Source organism: Astyanax mexicanus, chromosome 7 (assembly GCF_023375975.1).
Source record: "Astyanax mexicanus isolate ESR-SI-001 chromosome 7, AstMex3_surface, whole genome shotgun sequence".
Classification (NCBI taxonomy): Eukaryota; Metazoa; Chordata; class Actinopteri; order Characiformes; family Acestrorhamphidae; genus Astyanax; species Astyanax mexicanus.
In genome coordinates this window covers 20941454-20966848 of record NC_064414.1, presented here as the reverse complement: position 1 = coordinate 20966848, position 25395 = coordinate 20941454, and the positions used below count along the sequence as shown (strand labels likewise).

General features: G+C 36.6%; 1 protein-coding gene across 1 annotated transcript in view; it reads right to left on the bottom strand.

Annotated features, from left to right (window-relative positions):
* Positions 1 to 277: 277 nt before the first annotated feature.
* Positions 278 to 25395, bottom strand: part of plekhh2 (pleckstrin homology domain containing, family H (with MyTH4 domain) member 2) — a 57523-nt gene continuing 32405 nt past the window's right edge. Inside the window, exons 9-30 of the mRNA XM_007255793.3 lie at positions 24684 to 24759; positions 23345 to 23439; positions 23085 to 23256; positions 21952 to 22088; positions 21727 to 21840; positions 19817 to 19903; positions 19552 to 19710; positions 17327 to 17407; positions 17075 to 17251; positions 16631 to 16739; positions 15226 to 15338; positions 14891 to 15070; positions 12286 to 12383; positions 9946 to 10123; positions 9689 to 9844; positions 8465 to 8562; positions 8197 to 8338; positions 7411 to 7556; positions 6219 to 6348; positions 4882 to 4965; positions 4623 to 4772; positions 278 to 2819 (exon numbers count right to left, since the gene is read on the bottom strand). Of these exons, the coding sequence (XP_007255855.3) occupies positions 2640 to 2819; positions 4623 to 4772; positions 4882 to 4965; positions 6219 to 6348; positions 7411 to 7556; positions 8197 to 8338; positions 8465 to 8562; positions 9689 to 9844; positions 9946 to 10123; positions 12286 to 12383; positions 14891 to 15070; positions 15226 to 15338; positions 16631 to 16739; positions 17075 to 17251; positions 17327 to 17407; positions 19552 to 19710; positions 19817 to 19903; positions 21727 to 21840; positions 21952 to 22088; positions 23085 to 23256; positions 23345 to 23439; positions 24684 to 24759 (2862 nt within the window). The 3' untranslated portion in view covers positions 278 to 2639. The remainder of the gene's footprint in view (positions 2820 to 4622; positions 4773 to 4881; positions 4966 to 6218; positions 6349 to 7410; positions 7557 to 8196; positions 8339 to 8464; positions 8563 to 9688; positions 9845 to 9945; positions 10124 to 12285; positions 12384 to 14890; positions 15071 to 15225; positions 15339 to 16630; positions 16740 to 17074; positions 17252 to 17326; positions 17408 to 19551; positions 19711 to 19816; positions 19904 to 21726; positions 21841 to 21951; positions 22089 to 23084; positions 23257 to 23344; positions 23440 to 24683; positions 24760 to 25395) is intronic.

Genomic DNA, 25395 nt, shown 5'->3' with positions numbered 1-25395 from the left:
GATATTCCATTAAATTACCTAAAACAAGTAAGAGGTATAAGCTATAATAGGAATATGTAAAATAGTCTTGTTTTCTCGTTTACAGGTTTTAAATAATGTCACTTGGCAATAGATGATTACAGTAGAATTGACATATTTTAGAAAGATGTTGTGGAAGCATTCCCACAATGATCAATGCAACTGATCTGACAACTGATATCAAAGTTCACACCCATAGTGAATACCCGCTTCATACTCATCACTTATAATGAATAAAATAGAGTAGAGACACAGAGAGTATCAGAATATTCTGTTTAATATTGTAAATTATAATTAAGAAGAATAATTACAGTGAGAAAGGCTAATTCACAACCTCTGAACATTGTTCTCATGAGCAACGTTAAAAATAAATTTGAAAAAAGAAAGGTTGGCACTTCTTGTTCACGCACTGATAAAAAGGCTTTCATATTGTCAGTTCTGTTTTTCTGGTCAGTGGGTGATGAAATTAATTTGCTAGAAACTCTTTCTCTTTTATTATTAGTTTTCTTTTCTTTTCCGCACCAGTTCTGCATCTTGTCCTACACACACATACACACACAACACCAACACAACAGTAGCAGCAGCTCTGCTCTGATCCCCTGCCATATACAGACATTCTTTATCTCATTCTACTTCCTCAAACCTACAGATTTTCCATCTACATGCAAAATACCAAGCATTTCATTCAAATACGTGCCTTTCTGGCCAACCTGCACGCCTGTTCAGCTCTTAAGAGTTCCCTTTAATTTGTTTGGAATGACGGGGTATTATTAACCCTCTACTTGGGAATGTTCTTGTCTTTCCTGAGGTCAGAGTAAACATCTTTCTGGAGTTTATAAGCACTAATCATTAAGCACATGAACTGAATGTAATAAATAATAAAGAAACATTAAATTATTTTTGATCTTTGGATGAGCAGTAATAGCTTCAGTCCATGTTCTGTAACATCTGGGACTTCAGTGTAATTCATCATACAGTGGCCCTTGAAAGTTTGAACCCTTTAGAATCCTTTATATGTATGCATACATTTGACCTAAAACTTCATTAGACTTTCCTAAAGTCTTAAAAGTAGATAAGAAAACTCAAATGAACAGATCAGTTAGAAATATTAGACATGATCCTTTATTCACTGTGAATCTGAGTAGCAAAAGTATGTGAATCTTGGCTTGCACTTGCATCTGGTGTGAAGCAATAACAGCAAGTATACATTTCTGGTAACTGTTAATTAGCCCTGCACGTCAGCTCTGAGGAATGTAAGCTATTCTTCAATACAAAACAGCTTCAAAACGGTTATGTTGTTGGGTTTCCCCTTCTGCTTCAGGTCCTTTCACAACATTTCTATTTGATTATAGTCAGGATTATGATTTGGCCACTTCAAAATATTAACTTTATTCTTCTTTAATGTTTTTGGGTCGTTGTCTTGTTGCATGACCCAGTATTGTCTTGAGATTTAGCTCAAAGACAGGTGCGTACCTCTTTGAATCAGCACATTCTGTGCTGACAGGATGTGCTGATATAAATCAGAATTCATTGTTGCCTATCTGACTGTGGATTGGTGGAATCCAAACATTTTACAGATGTTTTTTTTTTTTTTTTTTTTTTACTTTTCCATCCTGATAAGCATCATCAATTTTTCCTCTGAGCTCCTCAGAAATCTCCTTTGTTCTTGTTGGCATGATACATTTCAACAAACGTGTTGTGAAGATCAGACTTTGATAGATCCCTGTTTTTTAAAAAAGGATATATCAGATCATTTTCTTCAGTAAATACAGTGTATCTCAAAAGTGAGTACACACTGCATATTTCATTTTGAGTTATTTTGAGAGAAAAATCTATTTACTGTTATATAAACTGCACACAGACTACTTTTCATTGTGTCAAAGTTTCATTTTGTCAGTGTTCTTCCATGAAAATATTTATTTAAATGTGAGGGGTGTACTCACTTTTGTGATACACTATAAATGCCCAAGTCTAAGATTTTTCTTACATTTGTTTTATTTGGTTCTTCTCATTTACTTTCAGGACTAGATTAAAAATTTGTGTCGTAATACAGACTATTTTATGCACCAATCTACATAATAGAGTGTAGAGTCCCCTGTCCCAGCTTGTCTTTACAGGATTTGAGAAGAAAGGGAAGACTACACTTCTCCGTGTACCAACAAGCCATTGAATGACGTAAAATGCAAATCTCGCGTCAGCTCTGGCTCCAGTGCCTTACAGCACTTCCTCTTCACTTTGAATATTTAGCACATTCCCACTCTGAGTTTCGGTGTCGCATTTCATGAGAAGAAAGAAGACAGTTGGTTGTGTCCGTTGGCCTTTATAAAATAAAAGCCCAAATTTATTAATTTATTGGCTTAAATTATCCAGTTTTTTTTTCTTTTTTAGTTTTACATGCTTTGTGCAATATCTCACAGGCCTGATTTAGTTTCTTTAGAACCGTGGCCAACCCCAACCCTCATCTAGCACACCTGATCCAGCTGATTACTGTGTGTTTGAAAGTACTAGATCAGCTGGATTAGATGTGAAACATTTTAGGGTGGAGACAACATCAGCAAGAAAGAAGATCTCTAGAGAGCAGCTTGGTGAGTGTAGAGATCCAAGCTCCACTAGAGGGTGCATTACAGCAGTGTGGGAGCTTTGCTGGGTCTGGAGCAGGCGGCAGGAGGGGATTTGCTGCGTTGTTCTCCGACCTGAGACTGGGCCAGCAGCAGGGCTGGGGCAGAGAGATGATGGGCTGCTGATTTCTGCTGGTGGGCGCTGTTGATGTAGCTGGCCATGAGCAGGGTCGTCTCCTGGATCTTAAGATAAAAACACAAGATACCAAAGAATGGAATACTATATTTTCTTTGGAATAGCTGAATAATGAGAGTTCAGTGCATAGAAATGACAAACTGTGAACCCTGATCGACTTCTAATTCAGCTGCAAAAGAGGGATGTAAAATAGACCTTAGGGCTGAGAAATATATGGTAAATATCACCATATGATATACAGTACAAGTCAAGTACAAGGATACAGGATGTTTTTTCTTAATTTTAAAATTTTCTGCATTGCAGATTTATGCTAAAGTTATCCAAACTATGAACAAAAACATATGGATTTATTTAATAAACAAATTGTTACAAAACAAAACAAAAAAATGTTAAACAAACCAGAATATGTTTTATATTTTACATTCTTCAAAGTAGCACCTCTGGCTTAGATGACAGCTTTGCACATCTTGGCTGGATTTTCCCAGTCAGCTTCATGACGCAGAGTCTTCTGGAATGGCTTTCAGTTAACAGCTGTGCTGAACTTGTCAAGAGTTAATTTTCTTGCTCTATTAATGTGTTTGAGAGCATCAGTTGTAAAGTTGTTAAGAGGTAGAGTTGGTATCCATTGAATAACCCTATTTGAGTGATGTTATAATCCATATTATAGCAATAAATACTCAACAGTAAATATAAAGAAATGAAGGTCATATAATTCGAAAAATTTCAAGAACTTTGAAAGTATCCTCAAGAGCAGTTACAAAGACCTTCAAAAACATTATGATGAAACTGGCTCTCATCAGGACCAAGAGTTACCTCTGTTGCACAGGATAAGTTCATCAGAGTTACCAGCCCCAGAAATTGTTGAAACTATTCAGAACATGTACTGGTCAAACTCAGGCAGCTTCTAAGCCAAATATGGTTACAAAACTCATTTGACATTTAAAAATAATGTTTTAAAGCAAGTTCACTAATTCCTTAATGATTTTCTCTCAAGAAAGTCTTTAGTTTAAAGAAATGGTTGACTGCATGTTCAAATAATTGATATTTATAACAAACAAAAATCACTCCTGTTAATGGCACTCATTCCTGTTACTGGAACTCACTCCTGTTACTGAAACGCACTCCTGTTACTGAAACTCACTCCTGTTACTGGAACTCACTCCTGTTACCTTTTATGTTTTGAGTAACAGGAATTAAAGTAACAGGAAAGAGTTTTTAGCATAGAATTAGCAAAAACATGAAAAATAGCTTAATAGGGGCTATGCTCATAGCATGAGGACACCGAGCACATTCTGGTTATTTTCCCAAAATTTGTATTATAAAAATAACTAATTACATATTTTATTATATTTTATATATATATTACTGATCCTTTGAAAATTATGTGATCGGCCTCAATTAATGATCACGTGATTGATTCGGGATATCATTAAACAAAGCCTTTATGGCAAACCTGTTGGTTCTAAATGTTTGGATATCTATGTCTGTATCCTCTACCATTATGTTTGCTTTATCATATCTAAAATACATAACAACCACAGTTAGACAAATGCTGTATAACACTGTTAGTGTAACTGTAAATATGGTAGTAAAACTATAACTCCACAGCTTATCTTTATAAGATATATTTCACAGTTTAATTTCTCCTAACAAGCTAAGAGATAACACAATAAAATCGTGAGTTTATGTTTGCCCAGGTTTAAAAACCTCAAATAAAAATCAGTTAGCTCAGGTGTGAGCAGGGCTATGACTCTGCAAACAATGTTCTCTGTATACTTTTCATGGCTTTTCAGTGTGCAGGTGTATAACTCTGTATGAACTGTAACAACAGGACTGCTACTAATCCTTACCTTAGAAGCGCTCATGGTGAACAAGTGCTTCTCAGTGGGCTTCTCTCTGGCTGTGTTGCTTCCAGAGCTCTGAGACACCACCAGCATGAAGTTCTTACGACAGCCTCCAAACGTCACAATGTTCTTATGGGAGTGAGACACCAGGAGTTTCTAAACAATCAGGATAGCAGGAGGTGTCTTATTGATCTACAACAGATTTTTTGTCATGTTCTATGAATCAGATGGGAAAGTTAATGCAGTACAGAAGATTTATTCTTACTATTGAGGTAAACTCCAACACGCTCAGCCCATCCTCGTGCACTGCTAGCCACACATGTGTGCTCTGCTGAGATGGTGATAAGAGCTATGAGAAAGAGAGAAGACAGACAGACAACAAACAATGAAGGATGATAATAAGCACATTACATCATGTGTTACTTTTTGTTACTTTATGTTATTTTTTACAGTGGCATGAAAAAGTATTTGCCCCCTTACAGATTTATTTGGGGTTTTGTATTTTTGTTTTCAAACAAATAAATCCTGAGTAAACGTAATAAAGCACTTTTTAAATTATGATTTCATTTATTAAGGGAAACAAACTATCCAAACCAATCTAGCCCTTTGTGGAAAAAGTGTTCGTGCCCCATAAATTAACTGTGATTAATCACACTTAAATCACTTAAAATCACTTGAAATCACTTAAATAGAACCTGTCTGACAACATGAAGCAGCTAAAAGATCTGAAAAAGCAACACATTATGCCACATTTTGAAGACATTTAAAAACAGATGAGAGATGAGAAAACAAAGTCATTGACATTTGTCAGTTTAGAAAAGTCATTTCTAAAGCTTTGCGCATCCAGAGAACCACAGTGAGAGCAATTATTTACAAATAGAGAAAACACGGAACACTGGTGAACCTTCCCAGGAGTGCCTGGCCAACCAAAATTATTCCAAAAGGGCATGAAAAACTCATCCAAGACGTCACAAAAGAACCCAGAAAACATTTTCAGAAAAAGAACATCATATAGAACGTAAAACGTGGTGGTGGTAGTGTGATGGTCTGGGCTTGCTTTGCTGCTTCGGGGCCTGGACAATTTGCTATAATAGATGAAACCAGGAATTCTGCTGTTAATCAGACAATCCTGAAATCTAGCTATTTGTCTGGCTGAATGGCTTAAAAAAAAGATAATAAAGGTTTTGGAGTGGCCTGGTCAAAGTCTGATTGAGATGCTGTGGGATGATCTTAACCAGGCCGTCCGTACTCAAAAACCTCCAATGTGGCTAAAATAAAACAATTCTGCAAAGAAGAGTGGAGCCAAAATTTCTCCACAGAGAGGTGAAAAACTCATTGTCAGTTATCAGTAAAGCTTGATTGCAGTTGTTGCCTGCAACAAGTGGCACAACCCAGTTATTAGATTTAGGGGCCAATACATTTTGACACAGGGATAGATTGGTTTGGATAGTTCTTTTTTCCTTTAATCAATAAAATTAGCATTAAAAAAGTGCTTTTTATATTTACTCAGGTTATCTTCGTCTGATATTTAAATCTGATCATTGGAAAAATATCAATATGACAAAAAAGCGAAAACTGTATATGTTAGCCATGCACTCCCACCTCAGCTTCGAACAGCTTGGCTCCGAAGAAAGGCCACTTGCGGGCTACAGTCAGGTAAATCCGCACACACTCGGAGGTAGTCCGACCCCTAAGAGACGCCCATCGAGCTGAGAGCTTCTGACCTAAATGACTAAAACAATAAAAGAGGTAGAAAATCAGGCAGAGGTAAATTTTATAAATTGTAAAGTGTACTAAGCTCTAAATTAGATTAGCATCGGCCATCTCATGTACAACTGGTTCTGCAGTTGCTTCTTATAACTACGTGGGACCCTGCCCCCCCACTCAGATAAAAAACTTTATCTGCAATATAACTGCAGTTTACTGGACACACTGGGTGTGTAACAGTACACAAAACTAAAATCATACAGTTTGGTTCATTTGGACCTCATTCTTTGGTACGAATGTTGCTAACTTGCTTACAGCTTAAGAAATAAGCTTTTTATTTGTTTAAAAAAAATCCCATTTGTTTTGAATTCAACTTGAATTATCACAAATAATACAATTCAGTATTATTTAAGAAAAAATCTGTGCATTGGGCGGGGGCGGGACAAACTTGGGGAAGTGATTAACTTGCCTTAAACAAATAATAATGCGTTACTGATTCCAAATTAATCATGTGTATTAATGCTTTAACGTTGACAGCCCTAGCTTTTACTAGATGTTGGAAAAAACTGTGCAGTGAGGATTTGATTTAGAAGAGACTAGACAAGGTGTTTGCGAATTTGCGCATCTGTATCAGCAATGGGTGCAACTAAAAGTAACTGAAAGCATTCATTAGAAGAGGTGTTCACAAACATTTGGACCAATGGTGCACTTATTGAATTGTTTACCATGTATTGCCCATACATGATGGTTCAATATGAATACATACACTATTGCAGCCCCAACTTTCTATAATCATTTTGGACAGTAGTTAAAGGGAAGTTTGGTCTTCTACTTTTACACAGTTCTGTAAGAACATCTTACACATGCTGTATTAAGTAATTCTGTACTGTATGCTTCCGTAATGTTTAGTATACTCCGTGTGCACCTGTTAGTGTGGAATCTGGTTGAACTGCAGTATAAGGGTGTGTATGAGGGCAGCAGAACAGGTACTCTTTCAGGTATTCTAACACTTTATAGAAAAGCTGAGATACTGTAATACTACAGTTCAGAAGTTGGGTATTTGTATTTTTGTGTGAGTGGTGTTTACCTCAGCTGTTCTTCTGAACAGGCTCTTCTGTAGTGTTTGGGATAGAAACGCTCCAGAACCTGTTTGAGAGTCTGTTTAGATTTAGCCTGTCCAGAACCTGAGCCGGCCGCACTGGAGAACGGCACCTCAAAGTCTCCAAACTCCACCTGTGAGGTATATAAAGAACTCACTGTGTACACAATTTTACTTATGGTTGGGTAATGTGATTTAAACAGTGCAAAACTGGTACTTTTAAAAAATAAAAACAAGCTTATTTTAAATATCAAGCATATATATATATATAATGTGAATAAATACAACACAACACATTTATATAACAAATTCACATAGTAAATAATATTTAAGCCATCAACCACCATTTAACACTGAGTACCAAAAAGCATTTTTGTCTGCTAATTCAGAGTTCATCCTATGTAGCTTTTTTAAATATGGTAAACACGCAGACCACAGCCCAATATACTTGCCTTTTGAACTGTGAAAGAGTTAAAACTGCTCCAGCAGTGCTATCCAGGGATAGCATCAGGCTACAGGTTGATAAAACTCACATCTGGAGGGCAAAAGTGCTCGCGCTTAGTGTGGTTAGCAGCTAATGCCAATACTGTTCTGGCCTTGGTAACTAAACTGAAACTCTTTACTGCTCTTTACAACCTGACTGGTAAAATTCATGTATATCGCGCTGCGGAATACAAGGCGCACTGCCGATTTTTGGTTGAATTAAAGTATTTTATATGGGCCTTACAGTGCCCATATAAAATACAGTATGTTTATGCACAATTTGTTACACACCTGAGCGAGAAGAGCGGACATTTCTAAGGCGAGTTCTTTGTTGACAGGAAAGTGACCTGCCACTATCTCCTCATTGGTCTGATAGGCCAAAAGCAGGCGTTCTCTCTCTGTTTCTCCTCTCAGTTGCTGGGAGAAGTAAAGCCTGGGAAAAAAGAGAGGAAAACTGTAGGTAAGAAAATTGTAGTATGACTGAAGACAGAAGTTAAGAAGTTACACAGAGAACCGCCTCTCACTAAAGTCAACGTCTGAAGTCATTTTCCTTTATTACCTATTCTTGTAGGTGAGTTTCACAGTTCTGGTGTTCTCAGATTTGCCTGTGTGAAGCTCCTTACAGGCCTGCTCCCATTTTGATATGATGTCACAAATCTTCATAAAAAACAAAAGCAAATATAAGCCATTTGATTACATATTTATTTCACAGAAGTAGAATTATACCCTTGTTTTGGTCAGAAATGACTTTTTAAATGCTTTTTTACACTATGGTTTCATCACTAAACTTCCTTTTTTGCCTCCAGCTGATTGAGGGCTCAGTGACTGACAATCTTCTCCACCTCCAAACACAGAGCAATTACTAGGCAGTTGCATGCACAGTTTACATAATAAAGTGGAAACACCTGCAATGTAAACCATTTTTGTATACAATAATAACTTGCTGAAATGAACAATTTACATACAAAAAAAATGTAAGTTGTAAGAAGGGTTTAATCTAATTTTTGTCCTTTAAAATAAGACAGTTTTTTGAATATTTTTATTGTAACCATAACTACATATATTTACATTTTTATAACTTAGAAGTGCCATACAATGAATTTATTCAGTATTTTTTGTTAATAATTATTATTAATAATAATACCCAAACAATTAAACATGAAACTGGAGCAGAAGCAGAAAATCTCTGGAGGAGCAGCAGCTGAACTGTGAACAGTTGGACTTAAGCAGATTTTAATTATTTTGGAAGTCTTACTGCATGTTGTTGCTGTTCTGACAGCACTGTGTGTGGTAAGATAGCTACAATATAGAAAACATTGTAATACTAATTGTCTAGAGATAGCTTTTAGCCTTGCAAAGATGCCCAACACCTTTTCACAATGTAGGTTTGCATTTGTTTCTCCCTTAATAATAAAACCCTTCAAAAACATTTGTGTTTATTTTCTTGTGTCTTTAAATAATTTTAAAATTTGTTTGATAATCTGAAATATTTAAGAGGGACAAACATGCAAAAAAATAATAAAATCACGAAGGGGCAAACGCTTTTTTACACCACTGTGTGTACCTTTGATTTTCAGTATCTCTATTTTGTTTTCAGTGGTTTGTCTCTGTTCAGACATCAGACAGATTGTATCTGTGATCAGTAGGTTGAAAAATATATTATTATTCATTCTGCTGTTAGTTCCTTTTGTTAGTTCCTACACTAACTTGCTAACTGGGTTCTGGGCATTTCCTGGAGGTGAGAACCATTGTGTGTCTGTGTCCGAAATAGCAAACATCTGACCTTCAGACTGCCCTGTAGATAGTGTTCCAAGTTCTGGCCTGTGGGGTCATCAGAGTAGAGACTAAAGCCAGACTGGCCAGTCTTTCTCATGCCAGTGTCCTGATTCAGACGAGTCTGGAACTCCTCTACTGTGGTGGACGCATCAAAACTAACAACCTGCCAAAACAAAGAAACATACAATCAAATCAACTGTTGGGACTTTCCATTATGCTTCACTATGCTTTCAGAATTAGAATGAATCCACTGTTGATATAGACCTGGTAGGTGTTGTTGAGAAAGTGCACTGGGAGACTGAAGGGCAGTGAGTGGTGGTATGGGTTCCGTAATAAGATGGACAGGATCTCCATGCGTGAGGGTCTGGCTTGTCGATCTCCTTTCTGTTGAGTTCTCTCTGCTGAACGCTGGCAGTAGATAGCATACTTCCCTACCTCTGTCCTGTGGTAAGAGAGGTCAGGGTTATTTTTTGTTTTATGAATATGTATTCATTCAGTACACTGCACACAGCACCTCCAGGAAGTAAATCACCAGAATACTAAACAATTGTGTTAGGCCTTATTTAATGTCTCAGTTCAACTCAACCTGTGCTGATCATTGATGGATTATCCTCGTACAACACGTTTCTCCTTGCCTCTCATTGCCGACCTTGTTTTTGTTTTTACAGACCTTGATTTTGGATTGCTCTCTGATATTGTATGTCTTCTCTTCTATGATCGTTCTGACTACCCCTTGTACTGCCCCTGTTGTCAATAAATCTGTTTTATTGTATCTGTGCATGTCTGAGACCTGCCTTGCCTTGACATCATGTTTCCATTCACTACAGTTATGTAAAGAAACTTTAGATTAGGAGCAGCATCAGAACAAACAGCATGGAGAGATGTAATTTTCTTTGCTTTTAGATGAGTCGTCTTCACAGCCAAATTCAGTCTTTTTGCCAGACGAAATAAGCAGTGTCCACCCAACAAGACATGAAATCTCTGCGAAACCCTTATGATATCAGGAGTGCAAAGTTCTAGGAGAGCAGCAGGCCCGTTTTTTTTAGAAGAGCTTTAAAATCAGCATTTCAGATGTCTTAATCAACTCCTTAAAAATCACAAATAGAACATTTGTGAGGCCACGAGTTTTAGGTAGCCCGCCCACCAACCTCAACTGGTAAGAGAATCACAATTACTATATACAAGCTAAACACTTGTGTGGAGTCTGGGGTACTATAGATAATATAGGAAGTGTAGGGAAGTGGCAGGGTTCTTGCACCATTCACAAGCCAGATTTACCTTTTTACAACCTCAGTAAAATGTAAGACCAAAACATTTAGCCATAATTTCTTTGGTATAAAATAATGTATTGTATTGGAAATCAAAACTTAACATTTCTCATTAGTTATAATTTTTTTTGTATTATTTGTTCCACTGTGTATGGTAACGTAGCTAACCCACCACTACTGTTAGTAATTTAGTTAGCTTGCCGCTAATGTTATGTTAGCTAGGTCTCTGTTAATGTTAGCTAGCTTGCTGCTAACCTTAGTTCTCTCCGTGCTAATGTTAGCCAGCTCTCCACTAACCTTAGTTCTCTCCCTGGTTATGTAGCTAACTCGCAGCTAACATTAATAATTTAGTTAGCTTGTTGCTAATGTTATGTTAGCTAGCTCGTTGTTAATGTTAGCTAGCTCTTTGCTAACCTTAGTTCTCTCCCTGTTAATGTGAGCCAGTTCTCTGCTAAACTTAGTTCTCTCCCTGTTAATGTTAGCCAGCTCTCCGCTAACGTTCTCTCCCCGGTAATGTAACTTACTCGTCGCTAATGTTAGTAGTTTAGTTAGCTTGCTGCTAATGTTATGTTAGCTAGCTCGCTGTTAATGTTAGCTAGCTCCCCGCTAACCTTAGTTCTCCCCCCTAGAAACGTAGCTAACTCGCCGCTAACATTAGTAATTTAGTTAGCTTGCCACGTATGTTATGTTAGCTAGCTCTCTGCTAACCTTAGTTCTGGGTATTGTAGTTCCCCGGTATCGTAGCTAACTCGACGCTTACATTAGCTCCACTAGCCTTAGTTCTCTCATGGTAAGGTTAGCTAGCTTACCGCTTATATTAGCTAACTCCCTGCTTACCTTAGTTCTCTCCCTGGTAATGTTAGCTAACTCGCCTCTAAAGTTAGTATGTTCTTTTCCACCGGCATTAAACTGTCTGAAAATGTACTACCTACAGCAAATTTACAGCAAATCTAACTCAATTTAAGACCTTGATTCCCTAGATTTTAATATAAGACATTTTAAGACTTTTAAAGAAGCCGCAGGAACCTTGTAATGAAATGGTTCAAAGTAGGGTTAGACAGTATCCACTTTTTCCATTAAAAAATTCCTTAAACTCACCTGTTAATAGGCAAGTTTAGTATATCTGTTAGAGCAGGGACATTACCAATCTGTGCTAGACTCCAGCCCCTGATGCCCACCCCTAATATAGGCTATAATCTGTAACTAACTGTATATAGAGTATATAAAGTTTCTAAAAGATATATTTTAGGAACATCATTAAGTGTTCAGTCAGTATAACTAAACAGTAAGTGGACAGTGAATGCATTTATGTATGTATTTAGGTGTGTGAGTTCACCTTGAGTCTGCATGCTTTTTCAAGTGGACCTGAAGCAGCCAGAGAATCGGATGCTGGGGCAAAAAAAGTCCCACACACAGAGCCAGGAACTGCCAACCCTATGAAGACAAATATACACCAGAAACCGAAAAAGAAATTGTTAAGATTATTAAGACACACATACACACAAAAAATACTGCTCAGCACTCCACCTTGTGGAGACATTCTACACTGATACTCTCCATGGTTTCCTGTTTATAAGCAAAAGCACCAACCCCCCCCAGTTGAGTCACCGCTGTGATCTCAGACCAGCCTCCCATGAGTCATTTAATACCTAACAACAACAAGCTAACCTGTAGTAACACAGCCTGCTCAGTTAATATGACATTTTACCAGAAAATTAACGAATTCAAGTTTCGTAACTTGTTTTTTAGAGAAAGGAAGAGTTGCTCAATACAGATTCATAAGAAATTATAAGAGCATCGCTACTTTTACTCAGAAATGAAAATAAAGGAAATAGGAAATATATGTCATTGCCCAACAACAACAAGGAATATAGATCATACACTGTTACTATCACACAAAAATGAATAAGACATATATAGTATTGGACTCAAATTAACATGAAATCTTTACACACAAATGAACATGAAATACATATACTATTCCCCACAAAGCAATAGGAAACATATACTATTACCTATCAAACAAATAAGGATTTAATTTGAATAGGGATTTTCACTAACATATCATATAATATCTGTCCATTCACAGAGCTGTTGTGTTCGGCCTTTTTAAGAGTGTAGTTCTTTAACCTGGTTGCCATTTGTGTGCTCTTTATTTTTTAGACTCTTGTTTTTGCCTATGCCCATGTCTCGTATACTGACTCTCCTGTTGTTGACCCTGAACCTATATGACATTGTTATTTTTGATAGCCGATTATAAATAACATATTAGGTTTATTTTGCATCTGTGAGTGTCTGACTTCTCACATCATTACTGGGATTTTGTTATAATTTAAGTTTTATTTTATATAACATTATACTTTAACAGAGGCTGTGTAAGTTGTTTGAGTTAACTGCGTGCTCTTCCTGCCAGTCAGAGGAAGTAGTGTATGTAAATCATAATCAAGATTTCCTGCTTTAGCAAGGTTTGAGTTATTCTGAGTGTGGGAGTGAGGGTTACAGTGACCTTAGGAAACAAATGCATTTGGGACAGTTTGACATAGACTTAACCATTGGCCAAGCTTGATTTGGTAAATTCCATAGTGATGGCCTTGTAATATACCTTTTTGTAACCTTTATAATCATGCATTTTGAGTGCCTTTATGCAAATGATGTGATTGGTGAGTCTGTGTATGATTTTTCCTGGGCTTGGAGGAATTGGGGTGTTGGCTCAAACTCTAGAGAGGCAAATTCGATTTTAAAGCTAAATTCTAAATATTACAATTACATATATTTAATTTCTCAGAAGTAAATAAGGATTCTATACTTTTGCCAATCAAATTAATTCAATAAATGTCCTATTGCTTAAAACTAAATGGTTAGGGAATCTATACTCCTAAAGCTGCTATATTATTCGGCGTGGAGTCAAGCATAGGCCACCTGCACAGAACATTAGTGGACCGTAGTGCATGTTTATACTAGTGGTGTTAATTGATTTAAATGTATTAATCGAATTAATCACAACAATATTCTGTGATTAACTGTGATTAAATGCACTGGATCTTCCTAAGACGGGAGGTTTAATAGTGGATATATCTGATAAAACACTCCCCAGATGAAGTGGTGTTCTCATTATTCTCCAAAAGTGTTTGACTCCACAGAGCTGAGCTTCCAGTGCGTTAGCTTGTTATGCGTATTGGCTAGCTTTAGCTAGCAAGCTGTACCTGCTCTACAGCACCTCTAATTTCTAGCACTAACTTCCATGTAACAAGGATACATTTTAAATTGTTTTGGACTGTTTTAATTGACTCATCCATAATGAAAGAATCACATGGCAAAAAGAGCAAAAAAAAGAGATGTAATCTAAACAACACAGGGCATTTTACTCCAAAATGATTAGTAAATCTATACTATTACCTACAAATAAATACTAAATCCATACTATCTCTCCCAATGCTTGTGTACATGTGAATGTGTGCTAACGGCATCTAAATCTTTCCCAACAAAAGCCCTATCTGGACAGGGCTAGTTTCTCAGAGGGTCCTGATTTTGTTCCCATCTGGTGTTTTTCTCTGAGAAAATTACAGGCTGAACTCTATGGTCCTCCAGTAATTTTAGTCCCGTCTGATCGCACATCTCTGATTTTCATCACCACATGTTTAATAAAGTAGCTATTTGTCCACTGCCACGCACTGCAATTACACTTTGGGCTCACGTTTCCATGGAGAACCACAACAGCGAGTGGAAATGGAGGAGCTACTGAACGAGATGTTATGTGACCGAGAAAGCCAAAAAACTCGCTGGTCCTCCTGTTTTTTTAATAGCAGTCTGGATTTTTTGTGTGAAATATTTTTCTAAGTTGTCCCCCTAACACACGAATCCTGTCTAAATAGGGCTAAACACATATTAATGCATCCTGAATGTGTGTGTGACTATATATGACTATATATAATTGCCCTCACCTGCAGCGGCCCTGGCTGACCGTGAGGCTGTCTCCTGCGTGTCTGTTTGATGAGCTGGCAGTAGATCTCATTTTGAAGCTCAGGGTGTGTGAGGCAGACCTGCAGTGCACACTGGGCCAGTGTCACATGGTAGTCTATAGCTGGAGTGTCAATAGTCACATTGATGAAAAGCTGGCATGTCTGAAGGAGACAGAGCAGTAATGTGCAGATTTAATATGATAGCAATAGCAGTGTAATTTAAATATTTTAGACCATTTCAACTGACTCTACACAACAAAAAACGAAAAAAGAGATGTAATTAAAACAACAAAGGGCATGGCTGGCAGCATTTTGACCTTAAAAAGTTTGATGGCTTCAGTCTGTAACGCTTGTGAGGGCAGGGTGGTGAGAGGGGAAGTAAGGCCTTCTTTACTGAAGCACAGCATGGGATGTCTCCAGATCTGTGAGCCTGTGGAGAAAAAGCAAAAATTATCCACCTGAACATATTAAGTGAGACGAACCACCAAGAAATGTCTGCAAATATACTAGTATAAATTAGAATTTCATTAAAAAGTTACTTTATTTCTGTAGTTCAGTTGAAAATGCGAAACTCATATTATATAGATGTATAACACACAGAGTGATCTAATTTAAGAGTTTATTTCTTTTATCGTTGATGATTATAGCTTAAAGTTAATGAAAACCCAAAAATGAGTGTCTCAGAAAATTCAAATATTATATAAGAACAATTGGTACTTTTGGCAGTGTGGGCAGTGTGCCAAGTCCTGCTGGAAAATGAAATCGACATCTCCATAAAAGTTGTCAGCAGAGGGAAGCATAAAGTGCTGTAAGATTTTCTGGGAAAACACTGCACTGACTTTGGACTTGATATAACACAGTGGACCAACACCAGCAGATGACATGTCTCTCGAACCCATGACTGATCATCAGTAAGTTTTAAATTTTATTTGGAAGTCAAGGAAGCAGAGTCCGGAGTAGAGAGACACAGTCCAAGTAGTTTGAGGTCTAGTGTAAAGTTTCCATGATCAGTGATGGTTTGAGACTGTGTAGTCCAAGACAAGGCTAAATCTCTGTTTTGGTAAATGTCTCTATATACTATTAAGCTCATATATATATATATATATATATAGAGGGGGTATTTGTTAGCAGAGGGGGTATTTGTTAGCAAACTATAAAATGGTTTCCAGCTTACAGCTGGTAAGTAGCAATGGTAATAAACTGAACTTTGAAAAAGCAGTCCTGGAACAGATGGTGTTACTAAATTTTCTATTGCAACATTTACACAACACAACAATTACACAGCACAATTATAGATGAAGCCAGAGTACTGTTTCTAACACATTCAAAAGACTCTTTGAAAGTAGAGAAAACTGGTACAGAAAGATGTCTGACTGGACTAATCGGGGTTTATATATATATATATATATATATATATATATATATATATATATAATATATGAGTCAAAAAATTCTTAATGTTACAAACATTTTGTAAACCCTGCCCTATGTATGTACATTTTTTACATCTTCTGTAATAAATGAACAGTTAAAGAAACCATGCACTGTTTTAGGGCAGTGGTCCTAAACCTGGTCATTTGTTTCCCCTGGATAGTCCACATTTTTAGTTTCATCTCAAATGATTATTCTGAAGGATAATTCAATGAATATACTTAGGTTATACATGGTATATGGCTGCATGTATGCAATTATGAATTCACAACATGAAATGAGACATCTAACCTGAGTCACCATCTATATTCAGCAGTTTACCAACCAACTGCTCAAAGTCGGTCCCAACCTGCCCCATACTTGCACCTGCTGCCACTGACAGGTGATAGAGCCACGCCGCCTGTGAACCACATACAGAATGGGGTTTAAAACTAAATGAACAATACAAAGAAAGATGAGATCAGGAGAATTAAATCAGGAACATTTTTGTTCTCTAGTCCTAACTGACAATTGTCTGTTTTTCTTCCTGTTTACTAATTGTTATGGTTTGAGCATGGAGTACTTAAACACCAGTTACAGTAACTGACTCATCATGATCAAACAGCTGTCTGTGAAGCTTTTGTAGATGAGTGCGATAAAAAAAATGTCATAGTGTATCATAACCTGAATAACTATGGCGGAATAATTCAACAGGGAGAACCCGTTAGGCCAGTTAGGCTCTGTTTCTGCTGTTACCTTCTCATGCTGAGAGTCTATAATGAGGTAAGTGGGGGCCTGGTTTAAAGACTGGATGGAGATTGAGGAGCGAGCAGGCGATCCAATCTGCCCTCTTTTACTGTCCTCTTCTGAGTCACATGACCGTTCCACTTCTTCCACACTCGCCTCCCACAGTCTGATCTGACCCAGAGGGAACTGAATGGAGGGAGTACAACATCAGTACAGACACACGGAAACTTGAGTGCAAAGTTATCAAAAGAATGGGTGTACCTTGTCCTCCTGACATCTGAAGTAGTACAATGTCTTCCCAAAGAGAGCACACCACACCCGCTTTGAATAGCCATGCTTCACCTGAGAACAAAACAGATAGGATTGATTAGAGGAGTAAGAATAACAAAATAAAAACCTATTATATCCCATTAAAACATTGGTAAAATGCAAAATATAGTGCCATGCTTCCAGTATCACAATGTTTCATAGTACATTGAATCGTAACCCCTGTATCATGATTCGTATATCTGTGATATTGCAATTATGGGCACGTCATGACCCTCATTGCTATCTTGCACCCCGTCAGCAGTCTATTTTCATGCTTTGCTCCTGTGTCGTGTAAATAGCAACAGAACTTATATAAGCTAAATAAATCTACGCTGATGAGCATTGTGGTCTGGAAGTGAGGTGTTTAGTGATGCGGCGTTAAAATACCAATCCGCCAAAGTCAGAGCGCACCTAGCTCTCAAGGGGAATGGCAAGTCACACCCTGATTGGTTTATTTCATGTTATGCTCAAAACACACCCATGATTAATTAAGAGAGTTAGTTTATGCCTCTGAGCTGCACAAGCTGTACTTATTCAGCACTTAATTAAGATGATTGGTGCGCCAAAATTGGGACCTATATAAGCGTTAAAATGGACCAACACAAACCTTCTGTTAGAACAGTGGTACTCGAACTTTTAAAGTAATGTACCACCCATGACCCAACCAAAACCTTTAAGTACCACCTACTAAGCCTACTGTGTAAAAGCTTTTTGGTAAAAGCTTTTTAGATTTTAATCTATATTTTTGTGCATGCATTACATTTTCTGAGGTCATCTGGTGGACTTCCCAGTGGTACACATACCATAGTTTGAGAATAACTGTGTTCAAAAACTAAAAACTCACAATGAGAACTACTGCTAAATTCCTTTTTTTCTAACAAAACCTAAATTCCAAACAAACCCAATGCATATTGGGAACACTCTATTTTTACAATACTTTAAAATGAATAAATAGAACCGTACACTGAGTTTTTTTTACAGACAGAATATTTGACTGTATTTGACTGTGATATGTCCACAAACAAAAATGTGGATTTTCTACCAAAGAAGTATTTTTATTTTATGCTACGTTTTCTGTAAAACTGCCAGTTAAAAGCTGTTGAAAAACAAAGAAATAAATGTGTAGCACGTGCACTGATTTTCATTTTGTTGAATTATGAGACATTCCAACGTCATTTTGCCATTTTAAGGTGATTTACCACTGAAAATAACATATAGTGTACTGGAAAGCTTTTAAAATGATTTTGAAGCTGTTATTTTGTGGTGAAAATTATATACAATGCTGCTTTAAGCATGATAATCATTCTCAGAATGCATAACTAATTTTAAATATTGTCCTACTTAATATATGGGGCATTCTGATTACAACTGTGGGATATGAACAATAAAATACCATCATCAGCATGAGTTCCCATGGGTGCAAATATGTGAGCATTACCTCTCTCTTGGCGAGAGAGTAAGATCAATCCTATATGATGTTGTAGATGTTTGTAACTGAGAGCTCAAGAGGGTATATGAACGGAAACTTTATGTTTTTTGTTTTTTTTTAAGAATATTTTCTTAAGCAGATTTTAATAGGAATTTAATAGTAATAAATTGGTAATTTTACATTCAATCCAAAACTGACCCATGAACCTACATACGCCTTTATTCATTTTCATAGATAATGATGTTTTCCTAAATTCTATTTTGTCTTAAACACTTCTATTGACCCTTTGTTCCAATCAGGAATGCAGAAAACAACTCTGAGTCTAGTTTGTCTAGAACATTGCGTTTCACATCTAACTACTTTGAATAACTGTCTACATATTAACCACAGAATTTGTGAAAAGTCAGTAGAATTCCCCTTTATTGAGCTCAGGTACTGGCAAATGTAATCATGTAATCAGAGACATCACCTGCAAACTCTAACTGTAACTAATTTTATCGTTTTTTATGATGCCCTGATTTACTAACATAACCATGTCTTTGCTTTTAATGTTGAGACATAACAGCAGCAAAAGTGGCAGCATTAGCAGTAGCAAGAGCAGTTTCACTACTTACATCGCTCTGGAATGGGGGTCTTTGTATAATAAGTGAACAACCTGAACTTTAAACAAATGTACAGGAGTACAGAACCAAAACGTCATTTTCTGGCATTATCATTGATTTCCTGAGTTGATGACAGTATTTTAAACCTTCATCAGGTGTCCCTTCATGGCCGGTCGGACATCAGGCTGGGTGAAGAGCGGACTGGCTGCTTTGACCCTCAGCACACACTGCAGGACCCTCAGCCACTCTTCCAGAAGGTTTGGAGAGTCCGCCTTTAGATTATACACTCGCTTTCCTGTGACCACCTAAAAACGCATACACACACATACATCTGTATAAATGCAAACACACACAAACACACACACACACAAGCTTTTCTCATCAGCTATTAAAAAGACACACAAACAGTACCTGAAGCATTTGTTTGCCATCTCCACGTGCAATGGAACTGGAAGCACTGAGCTCAATCTGGCCTTGAGGTTTCCGGATGACGTCACTCTACAAAACAGAAAATCTAATGATATTAAATGCACCAGAATCCAAATAGACTTAATAGGAGTAAATGGTTATATATGGTAGCACTGAAATGGCATACAGTTTAGCAGTGAAAAGGAGTAAACAGGAAACTATTCCAAGCTAACATATGAAAAATGATTGTAGTTCTATGATGTTCTTGGTCTAACTACTTACATTTAATTCTGCTCTAGTCAGGGGACATCGAGGGCCATTTAAATTTGCTGCAGCTTGTGTTTTACTACCCTGTTCATGTAGAATTTTGAAATACTCTAAAATGTAGTGGTGTCTTCAGTATTTAGTATTGTTCTATGTATCAAAAATAATATCAGATGACTATTAATTCACCTTTTAGTAATGTTAACCCCTTGAACTTTAGATCTATTTATAATTTTAAGATATTTAAAATCAGTTCTTTTATTTTTAAACACATGCTTTTTTCCGTAACTAATTCCTTTTTTGTGTCCACTATTAATTAATTAGTATCCACAATTAATTACTTAGTAACTCCAGTAATCACCAAATCACCAAACCACCAAATCATTTAGGATCTGTCTATTTTCAAATATTCAATAGCTAATATGAATTATGTTTTATATTTTATGAATTATTACTATAAGTTATTTTGTATCCACTATGACTTGTTCCATATCCACTATCAATATTTGAGAATCCACTATGACTTATTCAGTATATACTATGAAAAATTCTGTATTCTTTATAAAAAATCAGTTTATTCAGTTTGTATTATAAATTGTTTAGTATGCACTATGAAATGTTCCATATCTACTGTGAACAATATCAGAAACCACTATTCAGTATTGGGTGCTGCCACTATGATCAGGAGATTGTTCCCCATCAGCAGCCAGAGTCAGAGAAAGTACAAGTGGCCTTGCTCTCTCTGGGTGGGTAGATGGTGCGCACCCAAGGTGATGTCAGTCAGCACAAGTGTCTGTTAGCTGATATATGTCCTTCAGTGTCCACTGTGTGCAGCTGTATGCTCTGATACAGATACAGTCACCAACCACTATAAATAATTCTGCATCTACAAGAAATTATTCAGTATCTACAATAGATTATTTTGTATTCCCTATGACTTGTTCCATATCCACTATGAATAGTTTAGAAACCTCTATGAATGATTTTGTATCTACTATGAATTATTCTGTACCCTTTAAAAAAAGTTAAGTAACCACTTAATACTGAATAATTCAGTATCTACTTTGAATTGTTATAGTAGATACTGAGGCTGGCCCAGACACAGGCCTGCAGGGTTTAAAGTGATCATCCATTTCCATTTTTAGTTTTTCTAATATTCTTTGTGCGAAACATTACTGTACATGCATGTACTTATACTGTATTACACTGTATATTAATAGTTGAGTAATTTACAAAAAATCAGAATCTTCTATGAATTATTTAATATTTTTTATGAATCAGTATCTATGATTTATTTATGATCCACTATGAATGGTTCCAGATCAACATTGAATAGTTCAGAAACCACTATGAATTATTCAGTATTTACTATGAATTTTTCTGTACCTTTTTTTTCTTTACCTTTAAAAAATGTAAGTAACCACTATGAATTATGAATCTAGTATTTAAAACATATGTACATGCATGTACTTATTGACTAATTTTTCCACATCAGGTTAGTCCTAGAGAATTATGGAAAATGTGAAGTGCATATAAAAACAATAAGAGAGATGTGTGATTTTTTGCTGTGTGTTTTTGTGTTTTAATAAATATACTGGACAACACTGTGACAAATCAAATTTTAGAGAAATTTGTTATTAAAAACTAACTGGTGACTTGTAGTACAGCAGCTCTCCATCTTTCAGGACGAACCAGCGGCGCTTCCAGGTCTTCTTCCAGGTCTTCACCATCTTCAGCAGGTAGCCGGACTTTTCCATCGGTTCCTAAAGCACCACATCATCAGCTCTTGATTAATTAACTGTAAATAAAAGCGTACTGCAATACTATATACAGTATAACATCACTGTGTGTATGCTTCTGTGTGTGTTTCATACACTCTTCCCGCTGTCGCTGCTGGAGGAGCAGGTCTTTGGAAGCTTGTTCTCAGGTTCTGAGCAGTCTGTGTCAGTCGAGTAGGCGTCTGGGGGGATGGCGTAGTCACTCTCAGATGCCATAGAGGACAGGGATACAGCTGAGATGACAGAGAAGAAAAGAGTGAAAAAAGAGTGCATTATTGATAACATTACATGTTAGATTATTGATGCTTGGTGCCTGCTTTTGTTATTGTTATTGCAATATACTGTATATTGCAGATGAAAATACACCGCCTGGCCAAAAAAAAAAGGGGCATTACCTGGATTTAGCTAAGCAAATAGGTAGGAGCCTCCCATTGGATATTATCTGCATGGGTGATTATGTTTCAGTTGGCAACCAGTTATTTATCCCTGACTGATGCAGTGAGTAGCTTCTCATTTGTTTAACAACCAAGTGGAAGACACATCCTCTGGTCGTGGAAAAGAAAAAGTTAATCTGTTTTAGAATGGTCAAATTATTGCCATGCAATTGTGGGCTCAAAAATACCAGGTGAAAAAAATTAACCAGCGTGTTTTAACATTTTGCTTTGTAAATTAGCTTTTTGTGAGCGCAAATGTGAAGCTCGCGAACCAAAAAAGGGGGAATTGTGTGTGTGCTGAACAAAATATTGCTCTCGAGATTTTTTTTCTTCTCTCGGGTGTTTATTTTTCTATCGAATTCACAGCTAACATCCCGGAAGGCTGGTTGTTTGGATGTTAGCATAGCCAGCTAGCTAACTCTCTTTCTGTCCTTTTTTCTCCGCCCTCCTCTGGCTGTTATTAGTAGGCGTTCCATCACAAACCCTGGAGATATCAGCCAATTTCGCTCGAGCAAAAACAAGTCGCAGGTAATTTGCATGGCGTGCGAGGAGAACTGTGAATTCGAGAGGAAAATAAACACCCGAGAGAAGAAAAACAACTATCTTAAGAGTGATATTCTGTTAAGCTCGCGAGAAGTGAATTTACACACGCTAAATGTTAAACTACGCTGGTTAATTTTGTTCACCTGGTAATTTTGCGCTCCCGACTTACAAAAGATTTTGATATTTCCAAGCTCTCCAGAGATAAAACTAATATCACATGACTTTTGGCATGTCTCCGGGCACGGGATGTACCTCTCTTAAGAGAGCGAGGGCTGTCTTGGCAGCTGCCCTTGGAGGTGGAGCCGGAGGTGTATGAGCCGCTCTCCTCCTCGCCAGAGTTGGAGTGACACTCCTCTGAACTCTCATCCTCCTCAGAGCTGGACGACTCCTCTGACAACTGACTACAGCTGAGCAACGTCGCCCTCTACAGGAGCAGAGACAGAATTAAAGCACTAAGAGTGAATCTCCAGCATCTTCCAAACAGTACTGAGCTCTGAACCCCACACACCTACCCCTTTAACTGTGGTGTAGACAGGTGTGCTCATGTTCCTGTAGATGTGAGATGTGTAGAGCATGAAGGCAGGGTATGAAGATGGGTGAGAGGAGTCTGAGAAAAAAAGTACAGGACCGAAATGAGACGAAAAAATATTAGATTAAAATATACTAAGCATTATTATGCTATAGTGCACTAAAGTGTGCCACATTAATAATCAGCATATTTAAATAGTGCTAAAATGGAACAACTTTTTTGTACTTATTATACTTTCATTGTATAAAATTAGTACAAAAATCTTACTTAAATTGTAAAAAAAGTTAAGTGTACTTAACTGTCCTAAAATGAAACTATTTTAAATATTCTTAAGTAACATTTAGACATACTACTTTATGTATGTAACCCCATATTTTAAAATAAGCTTTCAGTAAAATTATAACACATTTAATGAGTATTACAACTGTATCACTATTATACACCAGGTATATTAGGAATGTACTAAGAATTAATGTTATATATTTACATTAAAGTACAAATATGCTTATTGTTCCTGTCTTTTGTAAGTAGCACACATCAAGTCTACTTCATTGGGTGTAAAAATATATTTTAATATACTGTACTATTTTTAGCGTGTTACAAATTTACTTTTTTACTTGACATTTAAATGTGTTATTTAACACTGCATCCTATAATTTACTTATATTTATATTTTCCTAATTATAATTACAGAGCATTGAAATACATTTTAACTGTTATATTAATGTAATACCTAAACATATATATTTTAGACATTTTACCAATATAGTAATAAACATTGTACATTAAGTGAACTACTGTAACAGTTGTTTTTAACTATTTAAAAATAAGTATTTTAGAAGTATACTGAATTACATTAAACTAAAACTGTACTTCATAGAAGTCTATTTATTTAAAATACACAATACTGTACTTTTAAAAAGTACGAAAGTTTACTTTCAAACATTTGACGAAAGCATAATATTAATGTACTTTAAATATATTTTAGGGAAGTACATAAGTCTATTAGTATATTTACAGCATAATTAGACATTTCTCAATAAGTACAATTAGGTATATTTTTTTCACCAGGGTACACATTCACATACAGATATGAATATTAGATAAATCCTGCTGGAGACAATCCTAAAAGTCTAAAAACATAATGGCCTTCGGTACAAAAGCAGGCCATTACTTTTATCTACTGTCAGTGATAATGGATAACTGAGATGAGAAATTCTAATGTGGGCTGTGAGAGATACTTAGGATATGAAAATGCATTAAAATGCAAAAAGAACAGAACAAAACAGTGCCCTTGTTAAAATAAAAGTTGTAAACTTTACCTTTATTAGCAACATCTGCGCAAGACGTTTCAGAGAGCCGAATTCCAGATTTGGCCACTGCATATATTCTGCTTTCCTGAGGACAACAACAAACAAATCACGGAATATAACAGGTCTGTTTTTTTTGACAGAAGATGTCTGTAATAGAACAGTAACTTCCTAGCGACAAGGATGGCAGAAAACTACCAAACTTTCTAGAATTTGTCTTGTATCAAATATATTTGGTATATCAGAATAACAGTAAATGTATGTACAGCTATAAAAATTGTTAATACAGTATTTTTCGCACTATAAGGCGCATTTTAAATCCTTCAGTTCCTCCAACAGCCATCAGTGCACCTTATAATCCACTGCACCATATGTATGAATTTTACCAGTCAGGTTGTAAGGAGCAGTACAGCTACTCCACTGAAGTGCAGTTATACAGGAGCTTCAAATTAGTTCAGCAGCACCAAGACTCAAGACTGGAGCAGTATTAGCATTAGCCACTAACCCTGCTAAGCACTAGTTCTTTTGTTGTTCAGAGTTGAGTATTATTGGCCTGTAACCTGCTGCTAACCCCAGCAAGTACAGCTGAAGCAGTATAAGAAAATCAGAGTAGATTAACAACCAGTGCTTGTTTTACTTGAAGAAGTACAGTTTTGTTTACTTAGCTTAGCTCTACTTAACTTAGTTAACCTACCCTCCTAACATCACCCTGTGTCGAGACCTG